A 27868-nucleotide genomic window follows, 5' to 3' on the forward strand; every position below is an offset into this window, starting at 1 on the left:
TTTCATTACGAAGCGAAATAATAATATTATATATATTTTTTAAATTGTTACGTACAACCTACATACTTTATTCGAGTCGAATATTTTTGTCTTTAAGATAACGTATTATACATTTTTGTATAACAATTTGAAATTAATACACTTTCAATGATTAGTGGCATTCGTGCTATTGTAATCGTAATACCCATTATAAATAATATGAAACAAATAAGTACGCGTATAAAACATTAAACATTATCAACGATCGTGAAGGTTAATTAAGAACAAATTGGAAGTCTTATCAGTCATCTTTATAAAATTCAAACATATATGCTATATATATAATATTAATGTGTAGGTTATCTGCTAGTGCATTGTTCTGAAATGATAAATGAGCATACCTGAATATCATAGCAATATTATACATACACTATTTACCGTCGTCTCATTATAAGGATTAATTCAAAAGAGTTAATTTTTTAAAATTAGAATTTAAATATTAAAATTTACTAAACTATTTATAGAATGTAGAGTTCAATATGTTAAAAAATGCAAGCCCTATCATACGATGTGGCAAAGTTTTGTAGTTTAAACAAATATTGAACATACGTGTTTTAAGCACATAAACACATTAAAACATTACCCAAGTAAATGGTAGATCTTATTCATATATTTTATGATCTGACCGTACCTGTTAAATGAATATTAAATAAGTAACGGTTGGCTTATATTGATTTATTCGTTTGAATTTCGTAATGTCCAATTCTAAGCAATCTAACACGAGTAAAATAACAAAGAAATATTAATATTAAAATGACTTAGTGAAATATAAAACAATTAAGAGTGCGATATAATATTTTTAATCTAGAATTGTATAAAAATTTACACAGACAAGAACGTGTATTTTATCAAATTTGAAATATTTATACATCTTATTTGCTCGTCCAGACAGCGAATATCTACACTATTAAACAGGGTCGTAAGTAAGGGTTCATTGAACGAATGCGAAGTTGTCTGTACTCTTACTTCGATGTCTTGATCTAATAAATCTATTATAATAATTTGAGTGATACTTTACTCAGCTAATTCGTTTAATAGAATATCTACGCGAATAATTTTGCTATTTATCTCCACGCTAAAGCTGTTTTGGAAAACATACATATACACTATTACATCTTTTATTTAAATTACTCAACAGAAACCTTATTCAGCCGTCTTCTTATTGCATGTTATGAAGTTTAGAGAGATTCAAATCATAAAATAATTATTTTTGTTTCAAACATGTTTCACTACTGAAGTTTCTCCTATAGTTATTTAAATTTAATTATTTCACGTTTTACGAAATGCTATTGGGCTTAGTGATGTCCAAAAATACAGTTCACGATATGTCCACGGCATATTAAGTGAACTTGCAACGGAACGCAAAATGAATCTTGATGTAAATCAAGAAAAAATTTCTATATAATTTCATTCTATAATCATTTTTTAAAAGATCATTAATTGATAGTAATCTATGATTGTCCAAAAAAATAACACTTACACAACCTATAGATTGAATATATCTGACAATGTATTTTTTTCTCAGGTCGCGTAAACGAGGTCCCAGTAGTTCCTGCGATTTGGGATATGGAGAGAGGGATGACCAGATGAACGAATGCAATGCAGCCCTCGTTCTGATGTCACTCAGCTGCTCACCAAACTCACCTCGACCCAGTAAGTTCAACCTTCTAACTCTTGAAATTTAACCTTTGAATAATCACCTGACTTAAATATTTGGAGAGGCATGTGGTTCTGTGGTTTCCAATAAAATTGGGTATTAGCTAATACTTCAATTTGTTAAGAATAAATTCGTAATTAACTAAGTTAAAAGTCGTTTGAGACTCGTTTAATACAATTACGTACACTATTTTTTTTTCCTAATTTAAAAATTCTTGTAACATTCTCTTATATCAGTTGATAATTTAGTATTACATAATGGTGATCACGCTACGCCGACTGCGTAGTTACGTTAAGCGATGGTAAAGAATTACATAATGAATCCCACCTGCGAAGTTAGAACGAAGCATATTGTGCTCGGTTTCGACTTTCGTATCTAAAACGTCAAGTCGAGATATGTACCATTAAAGGAGCGAGGATCTTGTAACTTGTGAAGCAGAACTATGCAGCTTATTTTCTTTATTATAACATTTTAACCGTTTTAGAGTTTGGGTTAGTCTAGAATCTACGAAATGTTGATAACGTCTAGACACAAGTCTAGACATTGTCTAGACAGGTATTCGGTGTAACTCCACTCTCACGTTATGAGTTCTAACCAAATGTGATCTAGTAAATTAACTTAAGCATATTTAAGCAACGTTTTCAGTAGCGCGAACCTTTTCTCATTATTTCAATTGCAGGGAATTAATTGCTTTCGTTTCCCACGAGAACGATTTGTGCTCTTAGGTAAGATTGATTAATATCTAGTTGCTGTGATTTTATCATTAACGAAATTTTAACATTATCTTATAATCTGAATTTACTACTCATACAATTGAAAGCATATGTAATAAGTAAATACTATAAAAGGCAACCATACCATTTGATTAAATATTGATGCTTAGCATTTTATTTTTATTGTATGAACAGTTTTTATAGCACACTCGTAAGAAATAATAATTGTAATCTAAATAATATATGTTAAATTCAAATTGCTACACACTTACAGCACTACATGTTAGTCCTATTTAAAAGTATAGAACTCAACGGTATCAAGTAACCAAACTATGTTTCTCATAAAAATTTACGATACATCTTCAGCGCAGGTCTAATGGCGGCACGCAGTATATGTGCCGCGAGAAAATAGCTGTTCTTACGAGTGAAAGTGGCCGGCTATAGTTCCGTTTCGTAATTTATTGCCGTATAATTTTATTTGTGTAGCTACGCACTTGTAACTGTTAAATTAAGCTACTAAATTTTCGACTAAAAGTCAACCTTAAATCTATGCGAAACACTTGCAATAAATTGTATGGGTCCTTATTTAGATTTACGTCTCAAATCACGTACAAAAAATACCATTATGCAATAGTAAGTAGCCAGTAAGAAAATCTTTGTTATGTTTACGTTATAGTACATTAAAACATGTCGTAACAGGTGCGTGGGGTGGAAGGTCATCGGTATCTCCCGGAGCAAGCAGCAGCTCTGGTTCGTCATGGAGGTCCGGCACCCCTTCCCCTCCGCCAGTATCTTCATCGTTCAGTGATGAGGGCATCGCAATGGATTATGAGGACATTCACCCACGCAAAAAGAGGGTACGTACTTATTTCAACTTTGTAAAACAACAAACAACCTTAAACGAATTTTTTAATTTATAATGATTAATTATTAACAAGCGTAGCCATTTTTTATTCCGTCAAACAGTATAAGACACAATGAAAACAATTAATATACAATATACAAACCAAAAACTTCGACAGGAATATTATTGTATTACCCAAAATATAAAATCGTCTTATGAAATCTAATCATATTATATAATTTCTAGCAATCTAGAATGCTATAAAAGCGGGTCTATAAAATTTTGATTCTAGTTGTAATAGATATAAAAAAGTTAATGAGGCAAAGATGCCGTTTAAAAATGCGTGTAGAGCTGTAACGATCCTTTGAGACAAAATGACTCGCATCTTGTTTAGCGTGCCCAGCCACCGTGCCACCGACTTCAATTAGACCGTGACACAGATCATGCTCGCTTTCATATCATAACCGAGTAAATGTGTGCTTAAGTAAATTACGTTATATATGAAGCAGATCCGACGCGACGCGCTGCAAATAGAGCGAATTAACACATAAACGAAAGAGTTTTCTTTTCTCAAGAATGTTTATTGCCGGTGCCTCGATCGGATACAACATAAAGGAATTGTTTCGTGACGCATAAGCGCGTGATTCAAGACTGCAGATGCAGGTCAATCTTTTGTCTAACTCGCAACAAACGTTTATGTGTCATAATCGTTACGAGTGACGTACCTAAGATTAACAAAGCATATTTTGTGTTGCACGCCGTGTGTTCGACACCACTTTCACCAGTAAGACACCTGTTCGACGTCGTTAAAGGCCATTATATCACGACTAAAGGCAATTCCTATTCCTGGTTTCGTAAATCTATATTTATTCTCCGCGATAGTTGTTTGTAAACAGCATGTAAATATTTTATAAATTTTATGCGAGCCTTAACAGTAACCATACCTTTTTATTATTATTATTTCGCCCGACGTTTCGACAGAGGCGTCGGTCGTGGTCACGAGTTGAAATAAAAAAGTATGATCACGGTTGTAAACCGAATAAAATATATTCAATTTGTTTATCATGAACTATTGAAAAGTTTCATTTTGCTGTAAGAATAAAATACGCAAATTATTAAAAAAAAGTACATTTTTGTTTCATACAATATGTACATAAGTATATGTATGTAAAATTTGGTGTTAAAAAATTAATAAAACATCAACCGCTACATAAATTGACTTCTGATCATTTAAATACAATATTTATAATTAATACAAATATCTGTAATTTTTATGACGAATGCAATATAAGTATTTATCATCTACATAATCATGACTCTACTGGAATAAGTAATAAATGAAAACGTAAGAACGAATATTTATATTCGCGAAGTAAACTCATTTATAACATTTAATTTAATTTAAACAATTTAAAAAGCGTTACAAATTGAATATAGATGTGAAAATGCATAATTATAACTAGACATTAATATCATCATTTTATCGTCAGTAGATTACCACTGGTCGTATACCAGGGTGTAATCTACAGATCAAAGTTAGATGCAACGTTATAGATACGGTAGGTACTAAAACTCGTTTTTAAACGCAGTAAACTGCAAACGCATATAAGAATATATCAGTTGCCACAAGAATATTTTATGATTTACAATACACGTGCACACTGCGGTTCAGTGTATCGTACAATGTCAAGGCACAGTACCGCGGTCGCGTTATGTAATTCTATTGCAAGTTGTCATAAATGTTTACGACTATTAGCGACAACTCTTGTCTATCCCAATTTATAACATACATATTTTATTTTAATATTTCTTTGTAATAATTACGTCTTTGTTAACGATTACTTATATAACTACAAAAAGTATGTATATATATTTAGTGTGACGTATCTAATGTACACAGCAACACAAAGTATAATAAAGCAATTGTATCCTTGAAATTAATTCACCCGCGATCTACTGAATGAGGATCATTGTGAATAAGTTAAATAATGAGCTTTATGTATTGTTAAAATAGAGGTCACACATTTAACTTACGTAATTTATGGTTGTGCTCTAAATTAATATATTATAACAATTTGACGTGTCAAAATCCAAACGTCGATTATGTCAACGCACTTTAAAAACTTAAGAGTACAATGGATTCCGTTTTGTTATGACAATAGTCTTTGTGTTATTCCCGCTCATATGTATATTGTTTAGTAATTTATAGATGTAGGAAGTAAGCTGCGGGTCGTCCATGATATCGACTACCTTTCTTTAACGATTACGTAAATTACACACATACACACTGACGCACTAAAGGCTTAGGTGAACAAAGAACATTTATGGGTGCACTTATATTATTTATGTATACTTACTTTGACAGTAACTTATTATTACCGCATTAGATATATTTCTATGAGTAACCGACACTGAGTCAGGACTATGAAAATCTCTGTATATCTGGTGGTCAAAGACATTCTTTCATCTTGAGAAGACCACTTAAACCCAAAGAATTTTTTCTGACAGATCCTCATGATATTTTTCCTTCGGCACAAAGCACAAGAAACATTTTATACACAAATTAAGCACATGAGTGCTCAGTGGTTTGTTGTACTTTGAAGGTGACAAATATCTTGTTGGATCAAGATTACTTAGGACTAGAATCGAGTAAAGAGTAATCAATCATACGCTGCAAGTTGCTCTACGCAATACTTATTGTTTGGCGTACAAGACGTGTTCGCCTACGTTCCCGGCGCAACCTTGAAATAACGGCCAAGAAGTGTTATGATGCGGTGTGGGTGTTTGAAGATAGTTTTTTTAAACTACTGTGTTAATGAAACAAATGTTAATATAATATCGTAGTGGTAAGGCTATGAGACATTATTTTTGTTTTTAGTGTATCACCATTACGTAGTAGAAAACAAAATCGCTTACCGCTGTCTGTCCCTATGTATGCTTAGATCTATTAAATGACTCAACGAATTTTGAAGCCGTTGTTTTTAATAGATAGATTGATACAACAGGAAGGTTTATATGTATAATACATGCACGATATAGTAGAGAGTTAATGAAAAACTGTAAACATTGTAAGACATTCTGCAGTATATTTAGTATCAGAATTGTAACCGTGCGAAGTCTGGGCGGATCGCTAGTCGATTATTAGAACACGTGTATTCGTATAAGCAAATAATTCCCAATAGGTAACTAGAACGATAGACTTAACGTCAACAGCATGAACAATCGAGTAATGCATAACTATCGATACGTTAGGACTCCTACGCAAATGGCAAGCAATGCTAGCGAAGTATTATTTGTGCAACAATGGCTTGCCCTAGACTCGGTGTCGCCTGTGGAATTATCACATGAGCACACTTGGCAACTATTCTGATTACCAATTGCAAACGGAAATTATAACTTAGAAGTGCGTCAGAGCAGTGGTATGAAGATCAAAGTTTAAACATAGATATGCTGAATAGGATCCAATTACAAGGAATCGATTAAATAAAAGTAACAATTTAATTTAGTCGCCTTAGTGTTAGCCGTCCAAAACTCAATATGCTAAAACTTTGTAATTTAATAATGCATCATTTCGCGAATGACTAACGCCGGTTATTGTGCAGAATTAGTATAATCTTTCCTCGATGTCAGCACTCGGATTATCGGCCCCAGGGTCGGCGACCTGTTGCCCGCTGGCCGACACATGTGGACGGAACCAGTTCCTATGAACCACTTACGCCACACGGCCCACCGCGCGCCCTCGCTTCGTCCCAAAAAAACTAACTACCTACGTCACAACTCACAACATTCACCTTTAAATTTTATCGTTAGTCGTCATAGATGTTGTTCAGTACAATATCCGTTTTCACAATTATAACAATGACGATTTACTTCGCAAGCATAAATTAAGGTAATTCTTAATCAACCTTTATCGAGTGCCACAACAAATGTCATGTTACATGTTCATACACTGAGCAAAATCTCTGAAACCAGTGTACGTGTGACGCCAACTGGCAGACCTTGGGTAAGGACATAACTATTATAACCCAGCAAGGCCTTGTGAGCTTTCTGCATGCAACACAAACATGTATGTAATGTATTTTTTATGATATAAACCGGTATCTCTTATAATTTAATTGGTTTATTATTTTGTCTGAGTTTGGCTTATAACTAAAACTTTTCAAATTGCTTCATACACAATTCCATCGACAACAAAACATTTTAAGAAAAACGTTCTCATGTTTTCTTTCTTCTCCAAAAACCAATCTGCCGGTCGGTACTCGGTCGTGCCGCGAGCCGCCTCACTTGCGGCTTCATTATCCTTTCCAAGAATTATTAGCTGGCGAAACTACACAGCTATTATTACTCAATGTCATGGCACTTGCATAAATGAAGACTTCGAATTACGTTACTTCAAAACCAACATCATTATAGACCAGCTACCAGGCTAAAATTGATGCTAGTCTCCACTAAATTCTGCGCGAGCAATAGTTAGTCACTAAGGCATATACGTGAATGCTACACGTGGAAAGCTAGTTATGTAGATAACACGAGTAGTAACTCCGCCCCTGGCGTGCTGACGTTGCCAGCTATCATAACAATAGCCGAGCGCGTTGCATCAGCGCACGCGCAGTAAGCTCGCCTCTTCTCGTTGCATAATCAATGCAGCACCTATCTTTACACATCCTCAAAAATGTCCAAAGACAATTGGCAAATTGTCACCGTTAGGTTAGTTATATACTCAAATCGATATATTTGAAAACAATTTTGGATATGTATTTATGGAATAATAATTTAAATATAATTGTAATTGGGAAATATTAAAGTAAAAACATGCTTACTAACCTTACCTTTTAAACGAATTGTAGTCGTAAAAGTGGACAAAGGTATGTCTTAAGGAAACGTTGTGTCTGTGAAATGTCAATACGGAAAAATTCAAAACCAGAGCTGCCTAGTACCTACCTGTATAAAAGAAAGCACAATTTTATCAGCGAGCACGTGTAACCTCGGAAGCATATAAAATCGATAATATATTTTATATCCATTACATATAGATAATATACATAATACTGTTTTTGCAATATTTATATTTTGAATTTAGATATTTCAAATATGGGTCTCGCTCAGTATTTAGCATTTGGTCGTCGGGATTTTGATATATTTGTCAAGCTTGCTTTATACCAAATTTCATCAAATTCATTTATGTGATTTGACCATGAATGAGCAACACGCAGATAGGCAATCTTACAGACAGACAAAGTTACATTCACATTATAATATTACTAAAAATAAAATTCTTTTTATGATTCTTGGTAATGTTAACATTGAGAAATCAGTAAGTAAATAAGTAAAACAAAATACAGTTAGTTTAAAGGTCGTAATTGAATAGATGCACTGCTGCATTTGTACAATGCCACGGTCACAATTATAAAATAACTAGCGATTTAAATAAGGAAATTAAAGAGATCGAGGACGTCATTGGTGCAGATTCTACACAGTACTTTATAACCATTGGCTGTAATTACTTTGATAAAAAACTTTATCAACAGGATTGGTTATATTATAATTATTTCCTTGATTCACCTAAAATGTACTTATAAATTATTTGCATAAAGGTACAAGGAAGCTACGACATGGTGTGTGCATTGTTTTGACCATATTAGAATCAAATAGAAAAATGTCGCGTGCAGAAAACTATCCATATTGAGAAAATGGAATAATTTCAAACCTTCCTCAAAATAAAATTATTCAATTCTTTATCGTTTTGCCTTAGTTATTTTGCTTAATTGTTGTTAAATTTTATAATTCAAATTCAATGCAAATGCAATTTAACGTTCAACAATAATTATTATACAAGGAACCCCAGTTCCTTCTTTAACAATAACTCCCTAATCTTAAGGAGTTATTTTCGACTGATTAATATAAGCATCGTACAGGCATTTTATTATATATAAAAAGATAACGTGCGGAAATAATTCTATTGTTAAGCACTGGTGAAGATAAACCGCATACATAAACGTGACAATTATCAATTTTATATTTCGATTAACGATCAATTTAGTCTAATAGATCTAAAACGTTAATAGTAATTATCTAAGCAATTTCAGTCAGTATATTATTTTATAAAATGATAAGTTTTTTATATTATAAATAAATATTCTAATTGAATTTATTTGCATGAACTCTCCCAAGTAACAATTCGTCGAGTAGAGTTAAGATGATGATTATATCGACAGTATTATATTTCATTGAAGGTCGTATTATCGCCGTACGTTGATAAAATAAGCCTATTGTTATCGGGAGACACGAATAACTTCCTCATTTACTCAGGGCCATATCAGGGCCTCGTTCGTGGATAATAATTACAAACTTATATCATTTGACATATTTGCCTATCTACCTAGATATGCGTACTAGAAGTACTTTAGTTTTTTAAATAAAGAATCGTTGTTATACTTTTTTAAGAACAAATTTAATATTTAACTAATACGTAGAAGAAAAAGTATCTATATCGTATTAATACAGAATAATTTTTGTCTAAACTTTTTTTCATAAAATAATAAAGTTGCGATTTATTATACACGTTACGTAATGTTTGTCGTAAAGTATAAGCCGTATCATCGTGCTGTATCTGCAATATATCTAAATTCTTGATAAACATAAGTGATAAAACTGTGGTATTGGAAACAAGGGCGTTCTGCTGTCGCAGCAAGACTCACGTGAATAGAGATGCAGCACGCGCGCTCTTCGTGACGATGGTAACATCTTAAGAATACTGCTGTGTATACAAAAGTTTTCTGTGGACCTTGAAAATATTTGCATTTCTACTAACAATCGGAACTAATAATAGGCATAAATCTTGCCCAACGTATACTTTGTGATTTTTATTTGTATATTCTTATAATAAAAATTGTAGAAGACTTGGAAGAAAGCAGACAATATATAAATGTGATGTCTATCATTTGTTCGTCTGTCTGTTTGCCCATGCATCGCGGTAATCATGATTTTATTAATACTGTTTAAGTTTTAAATAAAATTTCGATTAAAACAGTTCACTGAGTTAGGTAGTGGGTCGTTCGTATAATATCATCGTCAAAGGTCACTAAAGTTACTGCTCAAGTTTGAGAGTTGTCGAGGCTGTAAATTTATTCATTAATTTAAATCAAAATAAATAAATTTGTGTAGAAAAAAAACAAAACCCAGTTCCGTGTACATATAACGTATGTGAAAAATTAAATATTTTTAATTGTTTACCTCCTTTCAATCACTGGTTGAAAAACTTGTTTCTTAAACTGTTTAAGTTTTTTTTTATTTTATAAATGTATTTTAATACTTTGCTTGTATACGTATATTATTTATTTACTAGGTTCATATCGAGATCGAAATCGCCAAGAGGTATTATATAACAATTTGCATTGTTCTCTGATCGATATTTATACTGTGACGCGGATCTAATCTTGTAGACAAACTTAATTTTTACGTTACATTTCGTCATCGACCACAGATTCCGTTATCTACGCTATTTGCACGAAAAAATAATGTTTTTGTCTTTGAGCGTCTTAATCTCAAGGTCCCTAGTATATTGCGTTGCGATGCTGGCGTGTTTCAAAGCAAGCGAATAAAGCCACGGCCTTCGCGGTCTATATTTAAAACACGGAAGACATTGCGGTACTAGAAGCGCGCAGATCATTCCCCGCTCAGTAAACAGTTAGGAGTGTAAATGGCAGGCGCGAAACTGGTCGTGAAGAGCGGGCGTCGGCGGTACCGGCGCGGGCGCGCGTATGGAACGCCCTCTGCGGCGGCGGCGCGCGTATGAGCGCTCGCTGATTACTCGCATGTTTGATTGTACTTTGACCTTCATTTACTGTGTCAACCTCCATAATATAACTGGCTAGGCCACTTACGTAAAAATCGTATTTAAAGCCAATGCAAAGGTTACTCACTCGATTTAAAACAAGATGCGTTATTAAGATAATTTATTCGAAATATTACAGTAATTAATATAAAAAAAACTAAAGGCTATCGTGATTATTAAACGAATTATAAGCTGTTTAATGACATTTGATCAAAATACATTACAATTCCGGTAGTAGAGAAGTTGTCCGCATAAATTGAATACCGTTACGCTACTTAACCTTCGAACGACGAACATTCAGTGACCCTAGTTTACTATCTGAATAATATTATATAGGAAATATAAAGGGCTCCACTTCGTTACTCTTTAACCTCAGCATTAAAAAGTGGTTATGAGGTTACGATACGATCGCGTACGCAATGAATACCTATTGTGAAATATTATAAATATTTTTATTCACATCACACATAACACAACGGAAGAACTGCTTTGTATATGTTAATAGCGCCTGCCTTATATTAAATTACAAAGAATGAAAAAATAATACTCAGTAAATAATTAAATGTTAAGAGGTAAATTAAAATACGATGAAAATACGTTTAAAATATTTATTAAGGTTACGAAAAAACATTAACAATAAATATACCTAATAATAAAAAGGAACCTAAGACACAAACGATATATTATGTAGTATCAAAGTAGGCCAATTATGTGTGACGCACATGCGAGGAACAAATGTAAAAAAAAAAACTGGTAACATTTAACCTGATAACATAATTAACATATCGCTAAGTAACTACATAATAATTTCAGTATTGAGCTCTCAATTTATAAACATAAAATAAAATATATATAAAAACGTAAAGAAACGTCTATTATTAACTAATAAAAAAAAACTTTATTTAATAAATAATAAAATAATTATATTTCGTTTAAATACCAAAAGATTTGTATAAATTATTGATCGAATGAGCAACTAAAACGGCAGTTGTAATAGCTTATTCAAGTACTGTGGGATCACGTTGTGCAACATCGAATATAGGTTACATCCATACGAGCGACCTAGATACAGCGATTGCATTAGCCACCAGAGTCCTTTGTGTCGGCGCTATTAAGCGATGATAGATAAACAGTTTAAATAGCGGCCAGTATTTAAATATTTAACGTTTATAAAAGAGGATACGCAAAAATATCGCTAATTTATTAAAAAAATAACAAATTACCATTGTTATTAGTACCTGAATTGTGGCTTAAAGTTTCCCATGTTAAGGGGTAAAATATGGTGTCGCCGTATTGCGGGCGAACTTCAGTTTTGTTGTCGTTCCGTCTCGCTCTTCAGGTCATCGCCCGACACACCACACGACTCCCTCGTTCTAATAACCCTGTGCATATCGGTAGCTTGATACATTATCGTTTTCGTGGTATACTATCCTCGATGTGCATATGTCTTCAAAAATAAGGCATGCGATGTAAACTTTCTTGAGAGCATGGTTTTTTGTGTGTGGGCTTCATTAAGTTCACACACCCTACCCGACGACCTTGGTTCGGTCAAAAACACCGTACTAGCAGGCAATGACCAGAGGACGATAAAATAAAATCTAAAGTTTCGGTCACATTGGCTATAATATGGTCATTGATCACGTTAGTCAATTATTTATACTAGCTTGCACAATTAATAAGAGCAAAGGAAGTGTTTAACTTGCGTGCGACACGACATTGAGGGTAATTAAATAATTAATGCCTTTGTTGCTCATAATCCTTTTGTAATAATATTTTAATGTTTATATACGTATGCAGAACCCTGACAATTCATATTCTATTACGATTAATAGCTAGCAATATGATGATACAGGTTTTTATATCAACGCCTTATTGTAACACAAAAAACAACAAACATTCCTACGATTACAAATCCCGGTGATATTAATAAAAAAAGAAATGTAGCCGAGTGTAAAATTAGATTGGCAGCTCTATTTTTCTCAACATGAATGCAAGTCTTGAGGCAGTGTCGGCAGATAGGTGGAGTCAATGCGTTTTTTTAACCGGCATCGACGGGGCATTGACTCCGATGCCGGGGCACTGCCCGTTCTTGACAGTTCAAATGTTTACACTTTACATCTCGAAGGATCACTCGCTGCTCACTTCAAATGAATCCGTTCCGAATGCTTTACTTCAACGAACGATCCGTGTAACTTCGGGGATTACGGTTACGATGACATCATTCTTAAAACTTGAACGCCACTTTTACCCAAACAATTAACATACCTTTGTTTTGGGCGAGAACAATAATGTGTATTAAAATTTAAAATATTGATTCAATACGTCATTCATTTAATTAGTTACACTAACATTAATACACATTAATTATTTATAATAACTTTGCAATTCTCATACATTTACGTGAATTCCTAATTCTAAGAAATCATGAATGATTGTTAAATTGACAACGAATATTTAGTGAATGCGTAACTACCTATATACAGCGGTCGGCGGCGAATATCACCGGCGCGGACGGGAACAATGGCGCGGCGAGTTCATGAGACGCGATAATGAGTGGTCCTGTGGGTTCAACAAACTTCCCATTTTACAAGTAAAATAAACTTCGTACGACAACAAATCTGTACCATTGCATTTTATACATTTATGCGTGTAATAAATCGTATAGTTTTATTCGTTTGACGATTTGCCAAATGTCAACTCCGACTCGAAATTCACAAAATAGCTAATCGAGCCAGATCGAGGGGCGCTATTAACGATTTTATTAGTTTTTAATTATAAATAATTGCGGCTAAGTACATCAGAGACGTTAGAAGCGTTTCTGCGTGCGTCGCTAGAGGAAAAAGTGAAATTGTAACAAGCCAGAACCAGTCGAGGTCGGTGACCAGCGAGGCGTCTCCACAACGATTGGCGGCTGCCCTAGTGGCTGATTCATCATTACTGCTTAGTCCTCACCATCATACCGGACCGACGCAAGGAACTCTGACTCATAGCAGTCTTTTGTCATTGTATGTATGCAACAAATCATGTCCTTTTTTATCTTTCATAACTCGATTTGTTGTTTCGTAAAATTATGTTAATCATTCGTTATACGAGTATACAGTTTATAACTGTTAAGTTTGTTACCATCGCAATATGAAGTAAAAAGGAAAAAATAAGGTAAATGTCTAATGATCTGTATTAAATGCAGTCAATTATAAATTATATATTAATATAAAATGTATATTTTATAACATTTAGATCCAATTTTGTTGCCAACATCCTTAATTTATATTATAAAGTATTTTTATCATGAAGAACCGAAAAATACTTTTTTAAACGGCAACATTACTTATTTTTAATATAACAGTTATAAATATTCTATTTCAATACTATACTAAAAACATGTTAAACATTCTGTAGATCTCTTAATAAATGTTTCTGTAATTTGATTCGCATTATATAGCTGTAGTTGGTACCGTAAAGAGGCAAACGTACGCATAGAGTTTCTTGCCATCAGGTATTTTCATATTATGTTCTTTGTATGTGGTCGGTCGGATTGGATAAAAAACAAGTGATGAGGGTGAAACGAAGGGTGCGCGGGGAACGTTTTGGCCGGGTTCAATGCATCCGCGCCACCTGTAGGCCTCTATGAATGCGACTGAACCGCACAGATAATATGAAATATACTTTCCATAATAATGTGCAAATAGTCATTGATTTGAAGTCTATACGTATTCGTAGCTATACATTAATATACTTGCTCAATTAATATGAAAACAATAAACTATTTAGATGGTTTTAGCTTGCATAATTCATAAAAATATCCTGGCACATACAGTTTTCATATAAGATTAATATAAGAATATGTGTATGTTTGTTGTTGACCGAAATAGGGGTTACTTACAATAGTTATATAGTAACAACTCGGTTCAGTGACCTCTAGCGCTCGTAGCCCCCTTGTCATCATGGGGTGCGCTGTAAGGAGCATTCGATGTTCATACCCTACTACTATCCAGGTATAATGTTGTCTCGCTCGCATACCATAGAAAGTTAAAATTGTTTATTTTGTGTTTAAATACTTTGTCAATATGAAAAGCCGCTTCAATCCTTCTCGTATTTTAATAGAATGCTGTAAAAAAATCTATGAACATAATTTACTAAATAGTTATTTACAGTAAATGACAAAACATATTCTCAACGTGCATTCTTTAATATATTACGGTTAATTCATTATTCGTATTCATTTTCTCAAACAAATTTTGGAATAAAGGGTTTGTTTGTAAACATTAAAAGGCTCAGCTAGTTGACAAAGCGTGTTTTTAACTCGCGGCGCGGACTGGCCACGTGAAACGTGACCAAATTTTTTACGCGGGTTGCGTCGCCTTACTATGAAACGTGTTAATTCGCCTCTAAATCACTGTAGGTACGTTTAAATATTGTTTCTTAAGACACGTTTTCAATTATAATTATATAAAGTTAACAACTTCTACTGATTCCTAAATTTTCAAACCTAACACACATAATGACATACCTATCCGTTGTTTCTAATATTAATATAGATAATAGTCAATGGTACTATATAGTTGTTTCCAGCATTTCCCTGGGAATTTTTACATGATTATAGTTTAATATCTAATCAGTATAACTTTAAAATCAAAAATACCACAGAGGAGCTCGGTACGCCACGCCACAATTGTCATGCAGTATTCAACTCATCTAAAATATTGACGTCTTTTTCACGCTTTATAAATAGAGAGGGATGGCACCAAAACAACTTATCTAGCCGCGTTGCGTTGAAATAAATAAGTAGAAGGTCACTTAAACGAGACAGTCTTATGTGCAATAGTGAGTTAAAAAGAGAAGCAATGAAAACAAATCAATAAGTCATCTCGTTTCGCCGAAGAAAGAGACGGCGCAATAACAAACCGGCACTTAATGCCGGATCGCGTTACATGCGAGCTATTAAACGAATGTAAACCTTCATGCAAAATCGTATAACGTTATTTCGACTAACCGTGGCGTGGGTTATTTATCTGTGTTATGAAACACAATAACTTTGACTATGGAAGATCCCGCTACTAAATACCTACATTCGGTTAAATAAATAAAGAATATAACTTCTTTTTACCCAATTTAAAATAAAAACTCTTTCAAATATTTATAAGCTATAAAAAAAACAGTTATCGCACTCCGGCCACTGCAAACCTAAGAGAAACTTTGAAGGCAACATAATAAGGTCTGTTGCTAACCACCCCTTGGCCCCGACCTTCTGACGTTTCACTCCCCCTTGGCACGTGAAGCAATCGCTCGCCACCTCTTTCTAACATACAAACATAACACTAACAATTACGTTCTAAATAAATATAATAATATAATTCACCGCGTGATAAAATTGCAAATAACTTTAAACACGAGCTACAAGTAAAGTGATTACAAATGTGTATGTACAATAAACAAAAGACTTAACCTATATAAGCGTTCTAATTACGGCGAGATAAAATGACAGTCTGCGTTGCCTTATGTTTGCATCTCGGCCAACTGCCACATGCACTATATCGTCGCTAAATAAACATATTATAGCTTCTGTACTACATCCAACTGCACTTCACCGCACACACTGAAATGTTCCGGCACGTGTAACGTGTACTCACGGCACACTATTGCGCTAGTCAGGGACCGCCATTACGAGATAAAAGTATTTATAAGTGCATGACTGCAGGTTGCAGAAGTAGATTGAAGATGATCTCAAATGCGATATGAGATTATTAATCTCACAAGTGTTGTCTTATTTATCACACCAACAAATATAATTGATAATAAGTATATTGAAATGCTTTCTAGAATATATCTGAAATGAAGTATTTGTATAAAGTACAACCACGAAGTCGCTTATTTAGCCGTATTTAAAAAAGTATGTAAAAAGACCCGTTTCAGATCGCTTAAACGCGGGTTGCGGGACCTAGTTAAATGTTCGCTGTAATATCGAGGGCCTAAACTAGGTCAGTGGTGCAGCGAGGGACGGGCCCTCGACACTCCCACCCTCTTATTGCGAGGGGAAGATGAATCATTCAGCTGAAATATTAGGCTATGCTTCAATTTGTGATGTCAGAACGTAACGCTCTAACGTCACTCTATTTGGAAACCTTCGTCAAAATATGAACGAGTTTTATGTTGCGTTTGTAGTTTAGCACTTGAGGATTTCATATTGTGATAAAGCTGACACATTAACAATTTCGTTTAGCTTAGACGTGCAAGGCTTAAATAACATTGCAGTTGATATACTAGTACTGATAGTTAACCGTAAAACAATAAATGTTACAATCGATAGGCTGCGCCTAAAACATATAGGACACTATTCATTATAATCTAACATTTATACCTACAATCAGCTCCTTGTATTGCTCAGTGACTTAATATTAACAAATGCTACATAAGACTTAAATATGAATTATAATTCAAAGTAAACTCTGTAAGCACGATTTAATATATTTTGTACTAATTAGCGAGGCTTAACGCTTCCGAATAAACTTAAATTGAATAAAGAATAGTTATTTGATAAAATACTGAAAATGCTGAATATGTAAATATATTTATCTTCGATATAATACAGACAGAGTTATATTATGATTTAAAAATGAAACAAAGGAGTTGCAACCTTCATAGAACACCCTTGGCCGTGGTGTTGCGACCTAGATGGAGGCCCCGCAGACCTCCTCCCTCCCCTGACCTGACCTAGTTCTAAATGCACTTGATATAGCCTCAGTTCCCCGGCGTGGGGCGACGGTGCCACTCCGCACGTGCACCCCAATTTCGCGTCCCTGACATAAAGGTGCTTCTGCAATATCTCTAGCTATATCAATAAAGTCGATACACATTCACGTGCCCTTGTTTGAGATGTCTCTATACAATAATCAACTTTAACAAATGATAATTATATTAAAACTTTATCCAATTTGAGCGTAAAATTCTTAAAAAGAAGCATCTTGTTTGCATTGCAACAAGTTTGAATTGGTCGGATAAACGTGGCATTGAATCGAAGGTCGCATCTAAAATCTTTGGCAAAGTGTTCTCATATACGCTCTCACCTCGTGTCACTAAATAATGTTCTTAACTATTCTATCATAAGTTATATTTATTGCTTACCTTGCAATGCATGTAGCTATACAGACCCGCGTACTGACACCAGACCTGTATACTGGGTAATTGTTTCCGCTTTGTATTAGCCTATAACTACTCGTAGGCGGTCTCGTAGGTGACATTACATTAAATGTCAATGTATCATAAATTCAATGCCGACGTTTTATTAAATGTTTCTGAGTTTTGTAATGCAACTATTTAATGTCATATAAATTAATGAAATACGAAAGTAACCTTACATTTTAAATTTTATATTAAAATTAAACATTGTTAATGAAATAAAGTAAGGTTTAGTTTATTTCGAGACTTAAGACATGCATCGTTGGGACTCGTGTAAGCCGCGTTGTCGGTCGGGTGTGGCTGCGGACGGCCAGCGCTGCACACAGCGTAGGGAGTGAGGCGTTGCGACATCGACAAGGCCGCGACCTAGAGCTGTTTCCGCGCGTTATTTTATAAGCTCAATTTAACTATGTTTCTTCTATTATACAGAATTCTTTTATAATCCTCACGAAACTACAACTGTTATTTTCACCATAAAACAGCAAACATTCTTAAAAATTTTGTAAAATTAAAAAAATATAATAAATTATTCTACAAATGGCTCTACTGTATGTTATTTACAATATTCATTTAAAAAAAGTATAGTAATAGTGAAAATTAAATGAAAAGGTTAAACTTTGATATTTAAGCATTATAATTTGAATCTTAATCAATCAATATCTCATTGATGATTCTTTTGTTTCAGATCAATAGCGTCGTGTTCGAATGCACTTGGAGAGGTTGCGGCTACATCACCAACACGTGTTCCTCCATCGAAGCGCACATCAGACAGACCCATTTAGGGTATGAAGTCATTCAATCCTGCACTTATACAGTTATTGATATAATATAATATCCCCACAGCAACAACCTTGAACTTTAAACTTCACGTAACTAATGCATACTCGTGCATTGCTTACAGTCACAAACAGTTGCCAACACAATTTGCATTAAGCAGATTATTCTTACATAATGCATTTCATCTGGCGTTCCGTTTTAAATCGATATTTCGTTAAAATCAATTTTGTATTTAAATAATATTTCTATATATTATTTTCTACAACATTTGTTTATCAGTCAAGTTTTGAGTTCAGACTTCTTTATTAGACTAAATCTTTAAAGACAGTGAAATTTAAAATAGAATAAAAATCAGATGTAGGTCCTTATATGGATGCTGTCGAAACTAAAGGCATAACATGCGATGTTGAAAGGCCGGCCCTTACTGACACGGAAGCGCCGAGGCTTCGCGACAAGGTTGCCTGCTACATGCCTAGCTCTCGCAAGCTCGTTACGCACAAGGTCACTGCGCGCCTTCTTACATAACACTGCCCTGCTGCTACTGTTTTAATATCGATAACATCTATAAGTAGTTCTTTTCATACGTTATTGACCCTGGCTTATAATCTAGAAAAGATTTCCGAAATAGCTTTTACATCTGAAAATGTACCTATGTACTGTAGAATTAGATGATTGAGTTCTAGTTGACAAGGGAGAATTTATATGAATTGAAACTACTTCTACAAATTCTAATTGATATACTCATGTGTAGAAGTTTAACTAACTTTACCAGTACATACTGTGTATAATATGATCTAGAACTATAAATAAATTATATCCAATTCTAAGATCAAAATGAAGGCTACTCATGTCATTGAATATAATACTTAATCCCGGATGAAATATGATAAAAAACAATTTGATAGATAAATTAATTTGCCATGGCATGTTAGTTTTTCGTGCGTTTCAAAATACGTATATAAAATACAATGACATGTTTTTAATTAATAAAAATTAATTATAGGCCAAAGAAAGAAGGCGAAAGCGATCATGAGGAAGAGTTTTACTACAACGAAGTGGCTGCACCGGCACCGCCGCCCACTCTCTCCCATCGAGACATGTGCCGGCCGCCGCACGAAGATCCCGACTACCAGCGACAGCTCGTCGGATCCTACAGGTGCGCCCACTACATCAAGACCTTAGCCTATTTTTAACCTACCATGAATTCAGATAGTGCTAATACACTGTTCTTTGTCTCAACGAAAGGTTTTTCTAGACTCTCAGAATATTAATATCTATTTTTGCTATCATTAATCCTAAAGTATAACTATACAATACAGGAACTAAGCTGAAACTTGATAAATATTTTTTAGAGTACACGTTAACTCATTATAGCAAATATGAATAAATCATAATAAAAACAATGTTTGTTTTAGGCAAGGACTATTGTCAACGATGCAGAACGGATCAGCGAGACCCATAAGCATTCCTGTAACGCATTCCTGGTCAAGCTCACACTCACCGGTACGTGTTTAATAAAAATAGTGTGATAATGTAGTTTAAAAAAGATCATTTTTTAAATTATAATATGTCGATTAACTTAAAAAAAAGGAAACAGGCCATAAATTTGCCAGTGTTGTGGTTTTTCATCCGACACATGCAGGTGTTTCCTGCAACATCGTGCATAAGATGATTTATAAACAAAACTTACGTATTTGGTCCGCTAGACCATCTCTTAGTTGTTATCGATATCGATATTTATAATCGAATAATGTTTCAGAAACACTTAAAGATCTCCGGAGTCAGCAGCTCACCAGGCAGCCCTGGCAGACGTCCTCGCTCGGACAATAAAAAGTGCCGCAAGGTTTACGGTATGGACCAACGTGACCTCTGGTGTACTCAATGCAAATGGAAGAAAGCGTGTACACGCTTTGGCGATTAGCGCATGCGCCGATCGCTCGCCCCTACGCGTGCTATGATGACAAACTAACGTTTGTGTTGTGAACGGTTCCAAACGTTTCATTACAAAATAAGCAACATTCACTGCCTCGGAGTCGTATGAAGATATTAAGTATTTCTCATGGGTGAGACTATTCCGTGTGCGGGACGTGATGATATAGACTAAGCGAAGAAAATATATTGAGTTTTTTATTTAATATAAACTTATACGGAGTAAATATATTAATAATGTTTAAGGGAGACATATTTTTTCTCGAAGAATGTGACTCGTATTTTGACTGCAACATAAATGGACATTGCCCACGTATTTTTGTAGCGCGGTAGACATGCCTTTACTGCGACACGCATACGAAAGCTGTGTGTTGCTCTCGGTCGGAGACTGTGAATATTAGGTTTAAGCATAGAGTTAAGGTTAGACTGAAATAATGCATTGCAGTGTGAAAACTATTGTTATGACAACATGACGCATCCGTCTTGTATGTTTGTTTAAAAATTCTCTATATTCACTACCACTGATCAATTAAAAATATACATATTTATATTGATGTTGGACCAAAACACGAAATAGATTCAATAAAAAAGTATTTTGTCTAATAATAAAAAAAGATTACAATAATACATTTCAATACATATTCTTGTATCCATTTTTTCAACTCATTTAAAAATGATAGTATTTTTTTAATAAATGTGTAAAATGAATCACTTAACACTACTTAAGACATTTTAGTTGCTCGGAAATAGTTTTTAAAAAAAAAAAAGATCTTGAAAACTTGGACAACGTTATCTTGAGGTGATAACACAACATAATCCAATAAATAAGCAATAATAATTTACTGAAGGTTTCGTAAGTGAATTGTAAAATATAGAACACAGTGTATATGAAGTCAGTGAATCCGTCCACGTCTTCAAAATAGCTTTCGTTGAGTACCATCAGCCCACAGTCGGAGTTCTAACAAAGTTTTCACGCTGCCTTTGCTCTTACTGCGCAGCCACGCGCCAATACTAAGTCGACTCGGTTAAAAGGCATTCCAGTCGCAATAAACTTCAGTGATGGTTATCACTAATTATATGTTTTGACTGAATTAATATATAATAATGAATAAAAACATATAGTAATATGACTTAGCGCCGTAAGTTATCTCAGATTCGACTAAAAGACTACACAAATTTAGAGTTAAATTTTTATGAACATATCTATATCGTATACATTGTTGGTCCTACCCGAACAAGGAGACAATACTCAGTGTTGCCTGAGCTGCGCGTGCGCCGCTTATCTGCGCTGTCGCTCATTGCCGGTGTTACGATCTGTGAGAGCAGGCTATGTATGTAAAGATACCTACTATACTACATACCTTTGTGGACAGTCTAGGCTATGACAATTTGGAAAGTGTTTAAACGTTGGAGTGACCTCGTCACGTGAAGATCAAGATTGTAATCGTCGACAACTAAAGAGAAACAGAACAAGAAGTTGTGATACCTATACAATGTTGTATTCTAAGTTAAATTATAAATACCAACTAAAAGCAATGACGCCCTGTAAAGTGTATTCCATATTTTATAAAAAAAAATATGGAAAATGGCTAAATCGCTGCTCTGGAGCGTGATCGAAAAAAAAATATATCAGACTTCAGATCACTCGGAGTTCCATCTCGAAGACAAAAAATGTGATAAAATAAGGAAACAAGACAAGATAAGTAAGTAAAGGCGATTGCGAGATGCAATATTATTTGTTAAGTATTATTATATGATTATATTTGTAAATAGATAATTATATTGAGAATTATATTTAATATATTCTATAAATAATAAGCAATTTTCGGATATGTACATAAATTAAAGTGATATTGCTGTTTACTGTTACTTAATGTGATCGTGAAACTGAAAATTTTGTACGAAATAGTTATCACTTCATATTGTTCTTCAACATAACAGATCATAATTACTATAAGTATCTATTTATATCGTAACGTAAACATAAAAGCGCGGTATTTCGAAGGCCCATTGCAAATTATATAACCCTAAATTTTAATGGTATGAAATCTGTACCTAAGGACAATTGCGAGAATAGATTCGTTTGTGCCAATTACCATTATTAGTTCAAATGTTCATTGTGAAGGATTTATTATATCAATTAGGTTTCTTTAAAGGCTATTATTAGTTTTGCAGACTTCGATCAAAATATTTTCACTCGACCTTATATAATATAGACTATTTATATTATATATCTAATTCATAATAATACCTACAGAGATTTTCAAATTTAAAAAAGTATACATATCGCATTGCTTTATAAATACAGATCGGAATTAATTGCAGAGAATCAACACAAAGTCACACGCTAAGCCACTGCAATTTATTGATAATAATCTAGCCATTTTGAGCGTAGTTTCTTCAGCAATTCTAATTGCACCAGTATATTAGTTATACTGCATTAAAATATCAAAAGTTTAGTTTACTAGTTGGAGGTAATTGTTTGTCAAATAAATATATTAACAAATTTCGTAGTCGCTAAAAATTGATAATAACAAAAAATATATATTTTTCGCCTTGATTACAGTATCGCTCTGCTCTCGAAAACTTCATCAGAAATCCATAGAACATTAATCTACCTGCCTAGTTGGTCTAGTGACTAGCTTTTAAGTCTAATTGATCCTGCGTCTATTCTTTCCAATCGTTTCGGATTCGGAAAGTGAAGTAGTAGAAAGTGCACTTGTTAGATGTTAAATTGCGCAAATACTTATGCACTTTAGTGTGTCATGCGCAATAGCCGATGTGTGTCACTGGCAATCATCATCAAAACACCCTTTTAAAGAAAACCTGTGTCCAACACAAATACGTTAAAACTAGATACGAATCGACAACTTGCGCAAAACCGTCCTTGTCATTAAACTATGCCATAACAAATAGCTCAGTTAAAACGCGCTCTATCATTTACTAATGCAGAAATCAGTGTTGGATAGTTAAATCGCCAAAATAATTCACTTTGCATAATTCCTCTTTTCTTGCCAATCCCAACCTTCAAAATCATAAAGTAAAAAACCTAATACGTATAACTAAATAGTATTTTTTAACACTGTTCGGCTTTCCTTGGATAGTAAAATATATATAAACGAGGTGTACCTGCATATATTACCAAATACATATATTATGTATAATAGTAATTTTCATTGCAATAATGGTTGTGATAATAAATCATGTAAATGTCGTTGTTAGCAATGACATCAGAATTTTAATTTGACGCAACGAAACTCCGCGCTCATGAAACCAAATGATCACTTTAGAATAAGGCAACAACTCAGCTAGCGATTTGACAACTGCCATATTGTAAGGATTTAGCTGTAATTGCGTTTTAGGTGTAATAATAATAGTTATAAATGATATTTTAAGTTGAAGTCATAATGTAGTATTTAATAATTTTAAGTACAATGAAATTGCATTACCTACAAAGAGGTAAATTCATTTTACTGAAACTAAATTTTAACAAAATAATCAAGAATTTACCAAATTACGCCTTTCTTTTAAATTTATCTGTTTCTGTATTTGTTTTTCTCGATGAATGTCAAATAATTACAATATTGGAAAATCTGCGGACGATCCAACCTTGATCTTTTTCACTCAATACGTATATGAAAACACTATATCGAATCTTATTTACTTTCCTTTTTCGAATACAAATGATGCTCGGCACAACTCATAGAAAGGCTACACTAGATTTAAAAGAAATAAACACTCGAGGGATTTTCATTTTTCATAATAATTTTAGTCCAATATGCCACATTTATCAAAAAACAATTTGACGATTAACTTTTTTGAATCCCTACACCAAGTGGTGCTTGATATACTTGCTTGGTTATTTAAAATGCAGATCTCAATTTATTTTGAAGCTATTAGATTTATGTACATACAATATATATTAGTTCTTATTTTTTTTTCTAAATAAATAATAAAAGTATTTTAATTAATTTAGATAAAGACAATTTTATTTTTTTTCTAAGCTATATGTAAATAAATTTACGTACCTATTAATTTATTTAGCCAAAATTTTGCTCAATATTGTATACACTCAACACCAAAGTCATAATAATAAAAAATACTTATACTTTCACGTCAGTACAAAGAACGCATAATTAAACCGAAATGTTAACCTGTTTCGATACTTCACGTCATGTGCTAACAATAATTTGTTTTGTATATGAAAAAAACATGATACACGTTATTACAGAAATCTAGCAAAAATGTAGTGGTTATAATATTAAGTAAATAGATTTTTCATCACAGAAAGCGGCTTTCAAATTTCTACACTGTCTACTCGCGTTTCAGTGTCGGGGTGACGAGCCCTAGTCCCATCTAAGTCTATATTTCGTAATGTTTTTCCTTTGAACTGGATTGCGTGTTAATGGTTTTTTATTATATAAAAGAGTGTATTTAAATTATTTCTAAGTAATTTAATTTTGTTTACGATGTGCTAAGAAGTATATTTATCACTTGATTTTGCATCCGTCTATATTAAACAATTTAAATTTAAGTTATAGATAATTATTATTTTATTACAACCCCATATTGTACTTAGTGAATTATCTTTTCATCAGATACAAAATAAGTTGATTTATTACAAATTCGCGACAAATTTCGATATCGTTTAGTCCATATAAGTGCATTATATGGACTAGCTATTTCAGAATATTGCGATGTTGAACTTTGAAGCTTGAATTAACTTAACTTTTAAAACATTTATCCGTTTATTTAATATTTCATGTTTTGTAATCCTGCAAGCCATCGGTAAAATAATCTCAAGTTTATTAAATGGTTTATCTCTTCAATTTACAATGTAAATATTGAGTGTACTGAATACCATCGGTTACGCTGAATATATTCTTGTCCTTATCAGTGTTCGAACGTACCTTTATATCGACGGGAGTAAGTTTAGCAATATAATTCGTCATTTTAGAATAGCTTATTGACTTACATTGTATTAATAGAAAGTGTGGATAAACTATTTATGGTACCGGTCTCAATTGATTGTGTTTTAACTGTATACCGAAATTATTATAATAGTAAAACCTAATTAGGTTATATGGGTTGCATATTACATAGAATAATGGCAATATTATTTCGTTATACCCTTTGCTATAAATATGTAGTTATTTTATATGATTAAGTTCTAATTATAAATCAATCTTACATGTATGTGTATGTTTAAATATTAAAAATGCTTATGTATATTTCAAAAACACCAATATAAATAATATTTTATGTGGGCAATAAAATTTTACGAAAATATGTCTCCTGAAAAGTTCATACTGTAAGCACTTTCTGTAAAAAAATGTATTTTGGACATGAGGACCATACGCATTAGTTATTTTAGCGACAGACCACACTTTTGGTAAAATGTTTCTATAAAACTATGATTACTACTGTTTCTTTACACTAAGACAATGCGATGGTGTTCTGCCATTCCAGCATGATACTAAACGGATATATTTGTTGTACATTTGTATGTCAATGTGTTTAATTTATTTTGATTGCTGTTTTTTTTTTACCACGAGTAACTCCAGGTTCATCGATTATATTTAGTTCAATGCCTCTGCCTTGGTGATATGCACATTTCTCTCAATGCTAGCATATCGTCGACACATCGGTTTCAAGGTTACCATTAGTTTTAAGGATATAATGTTATGATCAATCAAAGGGTATTGTTTGAGATGTTATACTTCGTACGGATATGTAGGCATATTTCCACGTTGTCAATATCACAGCAGTTTTTACCGATACTGTCAGCTTCTATATCTAGATTAATATATTTTTGATTGTTTATCAATTGAGCATATAAATCAATAATGCATAAATATATTTATAAATGTCATGTAACACATAAAATTAAAGGAAAATACGGAAAGGTAGAAACTAGCTGGCAGTTGATCTACTGTGATATTAATAATTCTATTTATTAATCTTCTAGATTATTATTTATAACTTAATGTTGAATGTGAGCGTGTATATTTACAGAGATCGTGCTAGTTTAAGGCAATGTTATTTTATACTGTACCTAATGCGAAGGTCCAGAATGTGTTCCAAATTATTGATTTTAGAATTATAGATATTATATTGAAATGTTTTTGTTAATAATTCTTAATTAAATTGTTTATGAAGTTTCGTATAAATATTGTAATAAAAAATAATAAGAAGCGTAAATATTATGATTGTGTACATCACATATGTAAACGTTTTGTAAACTTATCAGATAGTGCGCTCAGAGCTCTCTATGAAACTAAAATTGACGCAAATGTTATTTTGTTTGGTTGTACTGTGTATTCCATCTGCATCACTTGACTGTGAGACATTAGGTACCTACTCATGAAAACGAATGTAACGCAGTTTAAAAGGAAATTCAATGGAAGTGCCAATCTTCCACAAATAGACGAATATGTCTAAATTATTATACCTCAATTAATTTTAGAATAAATTTATGTCTTGAAAAAATATATAACAGTTATTAGTACCTCTGTGGCATTATTTCGCAATCCTGCTATTATCACTTTCCGATATATTAAGAATCTGAAAAATTAACTTACTCAATATATTTTTCAATATTCATGTACCTTAACATAAAACTTGATGATTACCTAATTCTGCGATTGAATATATTGTACGGAACAACTCTTGACCTTATATTTAATTGATCATGTTAATAATTGATATAAATTTACAAATATAAACTTTAGATTAAACAAAATTGTTTTAATATTTTCCTTAATAAAATAAAACATATTATTGTTTACCCTTGCACCTACTCAAAATAAATAAATTTAACTTGAAAGAAACACGCTTACATCTATATAATATGGCACACCTTAAAACAAAACAATTAATCCTTAACAAAGGATGTTTAC

At 33.1% G+C, this 27868-nt stretch overlaps 1 protein-coding gene across 1 annotated transcript in view; it reads left to right on the top strand.

The window, feature by feature from the left end:
- Positions 1–27477, top strand: part of LOC124540918 (zinc finger protein 704) — a 46620-nt gene extending 19143 nt beyond the window's left edge. Inside the window, exons 3-8 of the mRNA XM_047118695.1 lie at positions 1565–1692; positions 3109–3266; positions 18949–19046; positions 20044–20196; positions 20456–20543; positions 20800–27477. Coding sequence (XP_046974651.1) covers positions 1565–1692; positions 3109–3266; positions 18949–19046; positions 20044–20196; positions 20456–20543; positions 20800–20961 — 787 coding nt within the window. The 3' untranslated portion in view covers positions 20962–27477. The remainder of the gene's footprint in view (positions 1–1564; positions 1693–3108; positions 3267–18948; positions 19047–20043; positions 20197–20455; positions 20544–20799) is intronic.
- Positions 27478–27868: the final 391 nt, after the last annotated feature.

The sequence above is a fragment of the Vanessa cardui genome, chromosome 2, assembly GCF_905220365.1.
Source record: "Vanessa cardui chromosome 2, ilVanCard2.1, whole genome shotgun sequence".
NCBI classification, from domain to species: domain Eukaryota; kingdom Metazoa; phylum Arthropoda; class Insecta; order Lepidoptera; family Nymphalidae; genus Vanessa; species Vanessa cardui.